The sequence below is a fragment of the Otolemur garnettii genome, unplaced genomic scaffold (assembly GCF_000181295.1).
Source record: "Otolemur garnettii isolate 467f Iridium unplaced genomic scaffold, OtoGar3 scaffold00263, whole genome shotgun sequence".
NCBI classification, from domain to species: Eukaryota; Metazoa; Chordata; class Mammalia; order Primates; family Galagidae; genus Otolemur; species Otolemur garnettii.
Genome location: NW_003852658.1, coordinates 115,073 through 129,315, shown reverse-complemented (window position 1 = coordinate 129,315; position 14,243 = coordinate 115,073). Strand labels below are relative to the sequence as shown.

The following is a 14,243-nucleotide window of genomic DNA, read 5'->3' as shown; positions in this document are numbered from 1 at the left end:
CTCTTTATTCTATTGCATTGGTCTGTATAAGAACACACTTCTTAGCTTTATAATTTGTTACTGTCTTCACAGTAGCTATGCATCTAGCTGTACAAAGATGGACAAGTTACTTTAGCTCCCTTAAAAAAAAATCTGAAATAATTATATAGAGATAAAATGATTAAAAGAAATAAGAATGGTATGTAAAACACAGAGAAGGAGGTATAAATGAAACAGAAATCAAAGGGTCAGTGTCTTGGGAGACTCAGTTTCATTTATAAAAAGGAGATGAATTTGCATACCATTTCCCAGGCTCTTCATACTTCTAAAACTGTGATTCTGGGATTTTATCACGTAGAAACTATTCAGCACATCAGGGTAACGGGCAGTAGGGATAAAAGATAAAAAGGCGATAACGCAGGACTGAACCACCAGCAAGAGATCATAAAATGTAAAGTGCCACAGCAGATAAGATTTGGGGCTGGCCGGCGGTGTTGACAACCCTTATCCGGGTAGAAGCAGGCTACGATGACCTTCACGATATTTTCTGGCACAGGAAGGGCTGCGCAAGGTCTGGACGGCCCTGCCTACAACACCCGGCTGCACGCGAACACAGAGCTGCTGTCAACCCTCCTGGCTGCCCCCAGGGAACACGACTTCAGAGAAGATTCCAGACAAGCTCGCAGAAGCTGGGGAAGGACAGGACTGCGCTAGGAGCGCCCGCACCGCCTCCAGGGCGCCCGCGGTGTTTCTGGGAAATGTAGTCCTTTGCCGCGTACGCGGCCTCGGGCTCCAGGAAGGGGGACTACAATTCCCTGCAGTCGGGGCATGCTTTGTGCAGCGCGCCTGCGCCGTGTGCCGGCCGATGCCGCTATAAAGGCTTGTTTTGCTCTGGGGCTGATGCTCCGGAGCGTGGTTGAGTGGCCGGCGCGGCCGTCCTGGAGCTGGGGCTCAGGTAGGTGACGGTTACTGCTGCACCTCTACCCTGCAGCGCGATTGTCACGGGGGTCACCTCCTTACGTTTACTCGGGGAGTGGCAGGCTGTGGTTGGGGATCAGTTCGGGCGAAGTTGGAGACCCCAGGAACAGGCCTGGCCTCCCTCTAGCCTCCCGCCGCTACCTCCTAGGGGGGCGAACCCCAGGGGCTCGGAGCGAGGCCCAGCATCAGCAGGCAGGCAGGTGGGGCGCGGATGAGTGGTCGGGGACGCTGGCGACCGCCTCGGCTGCGGCCACCAGGGGGCGCTGCGCTCGCAGCCCGTGGGTGTGGGTCGCAATCGCCTAGCCAGGCCGGGGCTGGCCGTGGGAACGCCCTAGGGCCGGGGCATCCCAGGCGAAGGGGGCCCATCAAAAGCCCCTGGAGGTTGTGGGCCAGCGGCCTGAAGCACCTGGCTCCAGCCCCATACTGAGTACCTTCGAAGTAAGTAATTTTCTTCGTTTTTGCAAACGGGTAAATGGAGGTACGTGACAAGAGCGCGCGCGGTAAACCCGTGGCGGAGCCGGGAATGGAGCCCAGATCTCTAGACTGTCGTCTAGTGCCCTTTTCACGTCTGCTGCACAGAGCTACGTGCTGTTGTGTATTTATACAGGGGTCATTTGGTTTCTGCGTAGATGGGCAAGCTGGAGGCAGATGGGCGCAGAAATGACTGGGAAAGTTTCAGAAGGTTTTGAAAGAGGAGATAGCAAGGTTACACTGGGGTCCATAGCGTGGGTGAAAGGTGAGGAAGCTTGCAGGTGCAACAAGTGGATTACTGGGGTGGAGTGTGGTGTGGTATGTATATGTCCTTTCAGCTTCACAGCTTCCCTGTGCAACTTCAGTAAGATTCCAGAGGTGCTGGAACCTATTGAGGAATTTGTATTGCAGGCAGTTTGGAGACCCCAATCTGGCTTATTAACAGACCTCATAATCCTGTGCAACTTCCCTCCCCCATACAGTGTATCATTGTATACGGTGTATCATTGCGCAGAGAGAATTTGCACTTTTATCTCTGAAAAGAGAGTTGATTAAAAAAAAAAAAGGCAGCTGACTTACTGGCCTCAATCCTGTTGATTTTGAGTCTGGGAACTTCTTTGGGGTTCTCCTTTTTTGATTATTCTGCCATTGTCCTTGTGCAGCTCTGGCTCAAATATAAACAAAAGTCTCTTCCCTTTCTCCATTGATAGCTGAGGCAAGTCAGCATTTTTAAAAGATTTTTCAACAACTTAAAAGAGAACATAAGAAAATAGGGAGGCCAGGTGTGATTGCTCACGCCTGTAATCCTAGCATTCTGGGAGGCACTGAGCTCAGGAGTTGGAGACCAGCCTGAGTAATAGTGAGACCTTGTCTTTACTAAAAATAGAAAAATTAGCCTGGTGTAATGGCCAGTGCCTATAGTTTCAGCAACTCAGAGGCTGAGGCAAGAGGATTGCTTGATCCCAGGAGTTTGCGGTTACTTTGAGTTATGATGCTGCTGCTGCTCTATAGCCAGGGCAACAGAGCCAGACTCTGTTTCAAAAAAAAAAAAGGAAAATAAGGAAATACAAATAGTATCAATTAAAAGTCTGGCCTAGTGATCCTTGTTTGCTTGCTTCAGATTAAGGCCTTACTGCTTTCCACACCTATCAGGCTTCCTAGCTCTTCATTGGCCTCTATGTGACATACTCTTGTCTTATATTCCAGATACACAGAAGAGGATGTCCTCCTTATGTGCAGAGCCAAGGGACAGTAACTTTGTGCCTCTTTAGGGCCTGATTCTATCCCTTTTTCCAGGAAATTATAGAGATGGGGATGTTAGAGCTAATGGAACACATCCCCACACTCATCATACACAGAATAACTTGGTCCCTTAGGACAGTTTAGCACAGTCCATCACATTAGTCATGACAGGCACGAAACAATCATTATTTATATCATAACAGGGAAGTCACTTCATCACTGCCAGTCTGTGCTCATATGCTCTACTGATTCTGTTCTATCCTTTGAAATAAAGTGACGGAAAGAATCTTTGGTTATCATGGCTTCTTAGATAAGTGAGATCCTTCTTCTCATAATGGCATTTCCTACTGTGAATGAAGTACACTACCTCCTCTCCCACCTTTGTAAAAAGTAGCACTAATTTTTTCCTCTTCCATAATCAGCTAGGCTTGGGAACCTTTAGAGGAGAAGGTTGGACTTCTCTGATCCCTGTAACAGAAAGGTTCGTCTAATCTGCAGACATGGGAGACACTGGCAGATGCCAGGTCTGTTTATAGTTTAGCCTTAATGAGATCTCAATGACGTGATTGCTGCGCTCTTGCTGGGTAAAGCCAGTGTTGTTTATGGTGCAGTTTGTCATTGGACAAGGTGACTTTTCTTTTCTTTTTTTTTTTTTTTAAAGATAAGTAACTTATCATTATCAACTTAGAGTACTTGCACCAGAATTCTGAAAGGTAAGAAGTCCAGCTTTCTTTGCATTGGAAATATGTCTCTGTGGAGGTTTAGTCCTTTTTATTTAGAGGGTTAGTTAGTGTTCTTCTTTTTTCTTTTTTTTTTTTTGAGACAGAGCCTCAAGCTATCCCCCTGGGTAGAGTGCCGTGGCGCTACAGCTCACAGCAACCTCCAGCTTTTGGAGGCTCAAGCGAGTCTCCTGCCTCCGCCTCCCAAGTAGCTGGGACCACAGGCGCCCGCCACAACGCCCGGCCATTTTTTGGTTGCAGCCGTCATTGTTGTTTGGCGGGTGCCGGGCTGGGGATTCGAACCCGCCACCCTAGGTGTACGTGGCTGGCGCCCTAGCCGGCTGAGCCATAGGCGCCGAGCCTCTTCTTTTTTCTGATACCTTAAGGAATGATTTATAGTTGTTAAATAGAATGATTTATGGTTGTTAGAATTTTGTGCTGCAATAGTAGTACTTTTAAGTTACAGGGACAGTTAGAGATTTAAGGATTCCAAAAGCCAACAAAGCTACTCTTCTTTAATTTCTAGTGAGGCTGGTCTGAAAGGTGTTTTCTCAGCTTGTATCTGGAAAATTGTTGACCACCATAGAGTAGGGGCAACATTTTACAGAGATATGTGTTTGTTTATTTTTTAGAAAATGACCAGGTTGTGGGCAGTGCCTGTGATTCAGTGAGTAGGATGCCAGCCCCATATACTGAGGGTGGCGGGTTTGAACCCAGCCCTGGCCAAACTGCAACCAAAGAATAGCCGGGCATTGTAGTCCCAGCTATTTGGGAGCCTGAGGCAAGAGAATTGCCTAAGCCCAAGAGCTGGAGGTTGCTATGAGCTGTGATGCCATGGCACTCTACCCAGGGTGACAAAGTGAGACTCTGTATCTAAAAAAAAAAAAGAGAGACCAGAGTTGTTGCAGGATATGGATTAGTAAGGCAAACAATGGATTAGAACCGAGCTCCATAGAAACTTAGTAGAACAGGGTGAGGAATTTGTTTTGTTCTTGCTTTTTAATATTAGTTTTATTGAGATGTAATTTATATGCCACAGAAGTCATCCTTTTATTTTGAGACAGAGTTTCACCATGTCCCCGTCGGTGTAGTGCTGTGGCATCACAGCTCATAGCAACCTCCAACTCTTGGGCTTAAGCAGTTCCCTTGCCTCAGACTCCCAAGTAGCTGGGACTAGAGGTACTGGCCACAAGACCCAGCTATTGTTTTGTTGTAGTTGTCATTGTAGGGCTGGGTTCAAATCCACCAGCTCTGGTCTATGTGACTGGCATCCTAGCTGCTGAGCTACAGGCGCTGAGCCAGAATTCACCCTTTTAAAGTGTATAGTTCATTAGGGTATTTGCACAGAATTGTGCAGCCGTCACCACTATCTAATTTTAGAACCTTTTCAGGACCCCAAGGGGAATTTGTGTTTGAAATTATCGTTTTGTATTTTAGCTGGTTAACTTTATGGAGTTTTAAAATAGCATCAGTTAACCTGCTAGTTAATTATAAAACTGCAGAAATGGGATATAGTATTGATAGAATAAGTGTTTTGTAAGTTTTCATTTGGTAAAATTTAGTAGGGGAATTGATGTTTACTTTAAAATCTCAGAATTTGCAATGCTTGGGGCAAACTGAAATTGTTTCCAAAAAGTGTTTTAAAAAAGAAAAAGATATGTATACTCTGTACATTACATTGCAGCTTAGATGAAGAGGGTGGGTATCTCTTTAATAGCATGTGTAATTTTTTTAAATTGTTTTTTACTTGAAGGTAGGTCAAGGTAATTTTTCTTGATTCTATTATACTGATTTTTTTTTCCTTTAAATAAAATGAAAATCTTGGAAAATACTTGCAAATTTTTAAAAAACTTTTTATAGCTATAACAGTAGAAGCCTTTAATACCTTTGCCCTTTTTTCTTATCTAAAGAAAGGACTTCAGCATGTGATTAAGCACCATTTAGGAAATATCTCTTCTTGATGCGTTTTTAATTTCAGAAATTCTGAAGTGAACCACGAGTCTGTGAGCCCTGGCACTTGCACTCAGAGAAGATGAAGGATATCGACATAGGAAAAGAGTATATCATCCCCAGTCCGGGCTATAGGAGTGTGAGGGAGAGAACCAATGCTTCCGGGCAGCACAGAGAGGAATCCAAGTTCAAGAGAACTCGACCGGTCAGTCCCGAGAGTCGCTTCTCTTATCTGTTTGTTGTACTAGACCAAACCTTTCCTTCATGTGATGCACAACTTAAAATTTTATTACTCTTTATTGGCTTTGGGTTACGGTTGAGAATTTGTGGTTACTTATGAAAGAATCACAGTAAGCACTAAATAAATGGAGGAGAGATTGGCGCTCAGCCTCCTACCTGCCTTGTCCTTAGCATTCTTCCCCTTTTCCACTTTCACTTCATTTTGGTGCCTTCTGAAAGGCTTTGCTGGAGAGAAAACAACTTGTAAGGGGGAGGGAACACAAGGATTTTGGACTTTTAAGCTTCATTCATGTAGTTAAACAACATTGCCTTTTTCTTCTGCCTCTGTTGTCTGTATTTAAAATGCAAACCCTTGAATCCTGGACCAGGGGCAGTGGCTCACCCTTAATCCTAACCATCTGGGAGGCCCTGGTGGGAGGATCCCTCACACTCAGGAGTTCAAGACCAGCCTGAGCAAGAGTGAGACCCTGTCTATACTAAAAATAGAAAAATTACCCGGGCATCATGGTGGGCTTTCAGGAGGCTGAAGCAGGCGGATCACTTGAGCCTGGTAATTTGAGGTTGCTATGAGGTAGGCTGATGTCTCAGCATAGGGTAGGGAACAGAGTGAGACCCTGTCTTAAAAAATGTGAATACTTTGGAGAGACTCACTCTTAAGTTTTACAAGTGAATTCATGAATGTAAAACAGTCTTTATATTAGTGAACATACATTTAGACCTGGAGAAAAAATATTTTCTCTATCAGAAAAAGAAGCATTATACCTTTTCTTTTTTTTTTTTTTTTGAGACAGAGTCTTACTATGTTGCCCTGGGTAGAGTACTGTGGTGTCACAGCTCACAGCAACCTCCAACTCTTGGGCTTTAGTGATTCTCTTGCCTCAGCCTCCCAAGTAGCTGAGGCTATTTTTGTTGTCGTTGTTTGGCAGTTCGGGCTGGATTCGAACCCGCCAGCTCCGGTGTATGTGGCTGGCCCCCTTAGCTGCTGAGCTACAGGCGCCAAGCCCATTATACCTTTTCTTGAATTATGAAAAGTAATACGGCAGAATGGGGGTGACTAGGTTAGGAAGTTCAGGTATATGTTCACGTATTTGCTATGTGAAAACCTGAGAAAGTTAATGGACTTAGCATAACACCAGTGTTGACGCTGGTGTTTCTTTAGCCCGACATGACCTGGTCCTCTTTGATGTGTTAAAGCTGTTACTTTATTAATCAGCATTTTCTCACTAATGAGTTTTCTCTGTCCCCTACTGTGCATTGTAGAATGCTTTCCCATTCAGGCCTAACTTTGGAGAAACACAGATTCAGTGTAATCAGTGTCACATACTTCTTTGGTGCCAGTTTTATAATTTGTTTGGGTCCTTTCCTCTAGACCTTGTTTTAATTAAACATTTATCGAATATCTTGTGAGTGCTAGACCCTGTTAGCATAGCACTTAAGTCTGGAAAAAGTCACAAAGCTAACATTAGATTAGGGCTTTGAAAGGTGATTAGGTGGAGAGGTTTTTTAAGTAATAGAAGTAAAGACCCAGAGGTATAGAAAAAATGCAAGGCATTTTTAGATTTTGAATAGCTATCTGGGTGCGTCATTTGTGCCTTAATGGCTTATATATAAAATGGTGTTGACAGTAGTACCTAACTTATGAGATCATTGAAGAATAAGTGAGATAATACACATAAAACCTTCCCGTCGTGCCTGGCACATGGCCAGTGCTCAGTAAATATTAGAACTAGTTGTCAAGGGCTTAAGATGTATAAAGGGAGCATAGGTCAGGGAAAATTATACATGCCATGCTAAGGAATCTTTTACTGTGGGCACAGAGAACTATTAGAAGTCAGTGAAGAGACTTACTGTTTAACATTTATTTTGAGATAACTGTAGACTTAAAATGCATTTATAAAAAATACAGAGAGGTCCTGTATTGCCTTCATCCCGTTTTCCCCAGTGTGACATCTTGTACAACTGTAGTACAGGATCACAGCAGGATGGTTGACATTGATATAGTCCACAGACTTTGTTAAGATTTCACCGTGGTTTTATGTGCATTCATTTGTGTGTATGTGTACGTGCCGTCTGTGCAGTGCTCTTATATGTGTGGATTTGAATGTCCACTGCCACAGTAAAGATACAGAAGTTTGACCTCAAGGATCTCTCATGTCACCGTTTTGTGGCAGCAGCCACCTCTCCTTGTCTCCCAGTCTCTGGCAACTACTAAACTTTTCTCTAGCTCTATAATTTTATCATTTTAAGCATACTATAGAAATGGAATCATATAGTATGTAACCTTCTGAGATTGCTTTTTTCAGTCGTCCCGGTTCCCTTGACATCCACCTAATTTGTTGTGTACATCAATAGTTCTTTCCTTTCTATTGCTGAAGAGTATTCCATATATATATATATATGGTATATATATATATTATTTATATATATTTTTTCCTCACTTTATTGCCCTCAGTAGAGTGCCGTAAAATCACAGCTCACAGCAACCTCCAACTCCTGGGCTTAGGCGACTCTCTTGCCTCAGCCTCCTGAGCAGCTGGGACCACAGGCACCTGCCACAATGCCCAGCTATTTTTTTGTTGCAGTTTGGCCAGGGCCGGGCTTGAACCCACCACCCTCGATATATAGGGCTGGCGCCCTACCCACTGAGCCACAGGCGCCGCCCAAGAGTATTCCATATTATAGTTACACCACAGTTTGTTTAACCATTCATTCATTGAAGGACAATGGGTTATTTCCAGTTTGCAGCAATTATAAATAAAGGTGCTTTAAACATTCAGGTATAGGTTTTGTGTGAACATAAGCTTTCATTTGTCTGGACAAATGCCCAGGACTGTAATTGCTGGGTCATACGATAGAGTGCATATTTAGTTTTGTAAGAGACTATAATACTGTTTCCCAGAATGGTTGGACCATTTTACATTCCCATCAGCAATTATCCAGTTTTTCTGCATTCTTGCCGGTATTTGGTGTTACCATTTTTTTAATTTTGGTCTTCTCTTTAGGTGTGTCTGGTATCTCATTGTGGTTTTGATTTGCTAGTGGCTACTGAATGTTGTATTGAGAAGGGACTTTTAAGACTTGATTTTTGTCTTAGATTACTCTAGAAGCAATGCAGAAAAAAAATCTTATACAGGAGGGAGAAAAAATACAGGGAGCAGTCAGGAGGCTGCCGGGCCTGTCCACGTGAGACAGGCCAGGGGACGTTTCAAAACACAGAAGTGAACATGGAGGAGGGAAGAGAGAGCTGAGATTGAGTGGATCCCTGGAAGGGGAGGGAGGCATTGGGGTGCCTGAGATTGGTGGTAAGGATTTAAAACTGTTAGTGGACATGTGGGAAGAAAAGGAGGAGATTTGAGAGATAAGAATGAGTTTGATTTTGGACATGTTGAATTTGAAGTTCATCCTGGTAGAATTATCAGTAGGTGTAGCTTAGGTGAGAAGTAGGATAGGAGAAAAATTGTGGAGCCTTTCATGTGTCAGTGAAGATTAAGCCGTGGGAGTGAGCAGGCTTGCGCAAGGATCGCTTCTGTGGCTGGTAAGTGGAAAACAAGGTTCCTTTCCCGACTATCAGCTTTTGATAGGTCCAGTTAACATGGAAACACGAAATTATGTCAAGTAGAAGTCAGAAGCAAAGCACCAAGCCCTGGTCTGATGTTAAACAGACCCGTACCTCGGGCTTCTAATTCTGCAAGCTGTAATCAAAGATGCAGACAGAGTTCATGGTTTGCCCGTTTCTTAGTGTTGTGCCCAAGTCTTTCTTTTAGACTACTCTTTGGGAAAACTGCTCTCATCAGTCATGTTTTGAAATAAATATTTGTAGTTCCCTAGATATGCTTAGAGACAATTAGGGTCAAAATAATGCACATGTACCCATACCCCTTCTTCAGGACTGTCATGCTTGTGGCTACACACAATTTGAAGCTTAGCAGACATCCTTTAATCCTGAAGTGTTAATATAGTGGTGCCTTCTGTTTCTGTTAGTTCTTCGAGCTGAAGTGCTAACTTTGGCTGAAGTTAGGCTGGCATTATTTCAGCTAACACGAAGATTTATACCTCTGCCACTCCTTAACACCGTTACTGCAGGCCTGATTCTTCAATCAGAGCCCCTTTCCTTATCATTCTTTCTGTTTATTTAATATCAAAATATTAATTAAGGGGTACAAAGATTTTTGTTCCATGGATATTTTGCATAATGCTTAAGTCAAGGATTTTGGTGTGCCCATCACCAGAGTAGTTTTCATTGACCCCACTGGGTAAGTTTTAGTCCCACAGTCCCCACCTCTTGGTTTCTCGTGTCCTTTGTATCGCTTTGTGCCTGGACCTATTAACTCCCATTTATTAGTGGGAACGTACAGCGTTCTGTTTTCCCTTCCTGGGATTCATCACTTAGGATGATAGTTTCCAGTTCCAACTTTCATTATTATTCTGTTCATCTTCGCACATGTGGATCGTATGACGCCAGGAGCCCTGATTTGTTATTTTTAAGATGCACTGTTTATTCATTTTTATTCATGTGTGTTGTTCAACCAAGTGGCCTGGTCTAGTAGGTAAAGATAAATTGATGCTGGGCCACCTGCCTGCCTGCCTTCCAATAAAACAGTGGTTCTCAACCTTCCTAATGCTGCGGCCCTTTAATACAGTTCCTATGGGTCGCGACCCACAGGTTGAGAACTGCTGCAATAGAAGCTTAACCTCACAAATGTATACTCTACGTATATTACTGTATTTAGGTGCCATGGAAGTTAATAAGAATGAGAAAGTGCTTTCTCTCAGGAAAGACTCCAGTGGGAAGGTAACACTTGACTGAAGACTACAGGAATTGCTAGAATTTGGAGAAAGGAAGAATATGCCAGGCAGAAGAAAGAGTGGTGGGTAGGGATTCCTGGGCCCTGTTGGCTTTAAGCATAAAGCGTGTGAAGTCATCGACTTAGAGAGATAAGTCAGTGAGTTTCAGATTATGTGTGTCTTTGAATAATTACCAAAGGAGTTTGGATTTTAGATGCTTTAATATTTAAACAAAAGCAAGACAAAGCTCTCAGATGCTTTTATCAGATTTGTTTTATTGTGGTGGTGTTTGTTTTCTTAATGCCTTCAGGTCAAAGCAAAGGGTGACTTGTTCACTAGCACATCTAATCTAGGAAAGGAGGAAAATGGAAAATCAGAAGTCAGCTAGAATCAGAAGTTCATGGGCCTTTATTACTGCATTATTTTTTCCCACCATTGGTGGAATTTCCTTCCTACCAAAGTAAAGTGTTCTGTGCCAAGGAATGGTAACATAACGAGTATTGATGAGCTCTAAGGATTTTCATTTAGTATTTCTTTTTATCTGTGTGTGGCTGGCCCTTTAACCTTGCTTTGAGTTTTCGTAATTGTGATTTGAAATATTTTGGTGAGCTGAAGTTGCATCCTAGGGATCAAAGATACATGTTTGATCTCTTACCAGAAATGATTCTAAGACATATTATTATGAAAGAAATATGGGCTCATTATAGAAAATGTACAAAGTAAGATTATAGAAAACATAAGTCACCCCAATCCCTCTGTCTGGAGACAACTATTTGCATAAAAACACCTGTTTTTGTGAAATAGTTTTGTCTAGAACATTACACTTTTAGAGAGTTTGACCCTGAAAGCTTTTCTTTATAGACTGAGGGTACATAAATGTGTCTATGCCCTTGTGTTTTTAGAGTCAAGAATATTACTTGTGGCTCTACTTTGCTGTTACAAAGGAGAGCAGGATGAAGGAGATTAGTATTTTGCAGCTCTGCTTTATTTTTCTCTCCTGATACTCAGTGACTCAGCAGATTTAAACCTTAAGATGAGTAAGAACACCTGCCTCTGGCCCCCCCCCCGCCCCCCTCCCCTGCACAAAGCTCGGTACGCCTATTAGGCACTGCTGGGTGTGATACGTACGGTATGTGGCCTGGTGCCAGATATTGGTCTCCAATAGCAGCCTGAAGCTCTCTGGCAGAGATAACAACAGCATTGCTATTGGTGTGGAGCCCAGGTGACTCTCATGCTGGGTGACTGCATCAGCAGCTCCTGTGGGGCTCCTGAGGTTGGGCTGCTTGCTGCCATGATCATGAGTTCTTCTACGTCGTCGCTGGCTGCAGTAGACTGCCGTTGCCTTCCTCGGAAACGCTGCTTCAGGGAAATAAATATAGCCCGTTGGCATGAGTTAAAGGAGCTTTCTGTCAAAAGGGAAGAAAAGTATTGGAACTAGCTTCCTGTTTTTAAAGCAGTCTTAAGTACCTAAGTCTTTATTTTGTTAAGATAACTTGGAAGTTACAAATAGTTAATGAAAACCTTTTCAGTGAAATCTTGGTTCCACTGTTAGGTAGCCTTCTGCTAATGCTTTCTTTGACGTCTCACCATTTTTCCTTCTCTCTTAGTCAAAGATAAAAAGGTCAATGCCAGGGACAGGAAACAGGGCGTCTGGAAGTTTTTGCAGTGGTTGAACCTATGAGTGTTAAGCTTAGAGACTAATGTGAAATTAATTTAGTGCACTGAAATCCACTAATTAGCAGAATTAGTCTGTGTCTTCCCTCCCTTCCCCTTTTAGAAAAGGAGTTAGCCTATTTAGATAATTAGATGTTATATATGTTTTAATTATTTGATTCTTTTCTGAATTCACTGTTCAAAGAATTAACTTTGTGGCAGGCACCTGTATTCCCAGCTACTTGGGAGGCTGAGGCAAGAGAATAGCCTAAGCCCAAGAACTGGAGGTTGCTGTGACGGCATGACACTTTACTGAGGGCGACACAAAGTGAGACTCTGTCTCTAAAAAACAAACAAAGAATTAACTTAATTGTTATTAGACAACACATGAAAACTTTTTACCAAAGCCTGCCTAGGGAAGCAGAAAGCAAGACTGACTTTATGAATGTGTGTACTTTAAAAGATGGACACACCCTTAAAAACTGTCCTGCCCAGTTACCATTTAGCTTCTCCTCTCTGTAGGTGAGGCCTAAGAGGAAAGTCCACTCAGTAGGCAGGGCTAGGGTTGGGTGCTTCTCCCAGAGATGTTATTTCTGGAGTTGGATGATGCAGATGGAGCACTTGGCTGCTCTTTTGAAGCACAATGGTTCTGCTCCAGCTCTGGCCCAGTGAATTGGACGACAGAAGGAGCATGGGACAGCCAAGAATGCCGATACCTATACCTGACCCTGGAATTCAGGGTATGTTTGTTTTCAAGATCGAATCTTGCCAGAAAGATTTGTGGTGTCATTATGATGTCTAACCCAGTTGTCATAGGAATAGGCACCGTTGGCCAGGCACAATGGCTCACGCCTGAAATCCCAGCACTCTGGGAGACTGAGGCGGGTGGATCGCTTGAGCTCAGGAATTCAAGACCAGTCTGACCCAGAGAGAGACCCCTGTCTCTAAAAATGGCCAGACGTTGTGGTAGGCACCTGTACTCCCAGCTACTCAGGAGGCTGAGACAAGAGGATCACTTGAGCCCAAGAGTTTGAGGTTGCTGTGAGCTGTGACACCACGCCATTCTATCCAGGGTGACAAAGTGAGACTCTGTCTCAAAAAAAGGAAGGAAGGTAGGAAGAAATTGGCACACTTAGACTTTAGAAGTAAATGGTACATGGTTATAGTAAGAAACCCCACTAAAGGGTGGCGCCTGTGGCTCAGTGAGTAGGGCGCAGGCCCCATATACCGAGGGTGGCAGGCTTGAACCCAGCCCTGGCCATACTGCAACAAAAAAATAGGTGGGTGTTGTGGCAGGTGCCTGTAGTCCCAGCTACTTGGGAGGCTGAGGCAAGAGGATTGCCTAAGCCCAAGAGCTCAAGGTTGCTGTGAGCTGTGATGCCACGGCACTCTACCAGGGTTGACAGAGTAAAACTCTGTCTCTAAAATAAATAAATAAGTAAATAAATTTTACTTGTAAAACTTTACAACCTCTGTAAATAACTTTTAGTTAGTATTATGCAGCTTATAGCATTGAGTGTCACTTAGTTTTCTTAAATGTTATGTCTCACAGTGGAAAATAGCCAGGCTGCCCAGTTGTTAACCTTCATGCTTCCTTCTCACGACGGTCAGCTGGGCCCACTCTGCAGTTCAGTGGTCACAGGGTGGAGCCCCTCGTGCCACATACTAAGCATTCAGCACGCATTGGACTAGACACTCTCTGAAGGACAGTCTATTTGAAAATTATATTATGGCATTTTTTAAAATCTGCAGCCTGAAACCATGTTGAAGGGATTTTGTCAAATGCAAAACCCAGCATTCACAGGTTCCATTATCTAAATCAATGATTTTCAGGCCAGGCTGCTGATATTAAAATGACTTGAAGAACATTAGAAAAATACATGTAGGGATACAATTATAAGAGTAACTTAGGGTACATGTGAAATTTACTAGGTGTAGAATATAAATGTCTTAACATAATAGCTAAGAAAATGCCATGAGGCTTGGTGCCTGTGGCTCATGCACCTAAGGTGGCAGGTTCGAATCCAGCCTGTGCCCGCCAAAACAACAATGATGGCTAAAAAAAAAAAAAAAACAGGCGTTGTGGCGGGCGCCTGTGGTCCCAGCTACTTGGGAGGCTGAGGCAGGAGACTCGCTTGAGCCCAGGAGTTGGAAGTTAGTGTGAGATGTGACGCCATGGCACTCTACCCAGGGGGATAGCTTGAGGCTCTGTCTCAAAAAAAAAAA

The 14,243-nt window shown here is 43.5% G+C and overlaps 1 protein-coding gene across 7 annotated transcripts in view; it reads left to right on the top strand.

Annotated features, from left to right (window-relative positions):
• The first annotated feature begins 749 nt into the window (after nt 1-749).
• Nucleotides 750-14,243, top strand: part of ABCC5 (ATP binding cassette subfamily C member 5) — a 92,596-nt gene continuing 79,102 nt past the window's right edge. For 4 of the 7 annotated variants that reach the window (XM_003802841.2, XM_023508649.1, XM_023508651.1 and 1 more), the window contains exons 1-2: nt 750-934; nt 5,368-5,544. In XM_003802841.2, coding sequence (XP_003802889.1) covers nt 5,422-5,544 — 123 coding nt within the window. In that variant the 5' untranslated portion in view covers nt 750-934; nt 5,368-5,421. Of the gene's footprint in view, nt 935-1,168; nt 1,396-3,355; nt 3,384-5,367; nt 5,545-14,243 lie in introns of those variants that run through there. The other 3 variants (XM_023508650.1, XM_023508647.1, XM_023508648.1) reach the window with 3 other exon arrangements.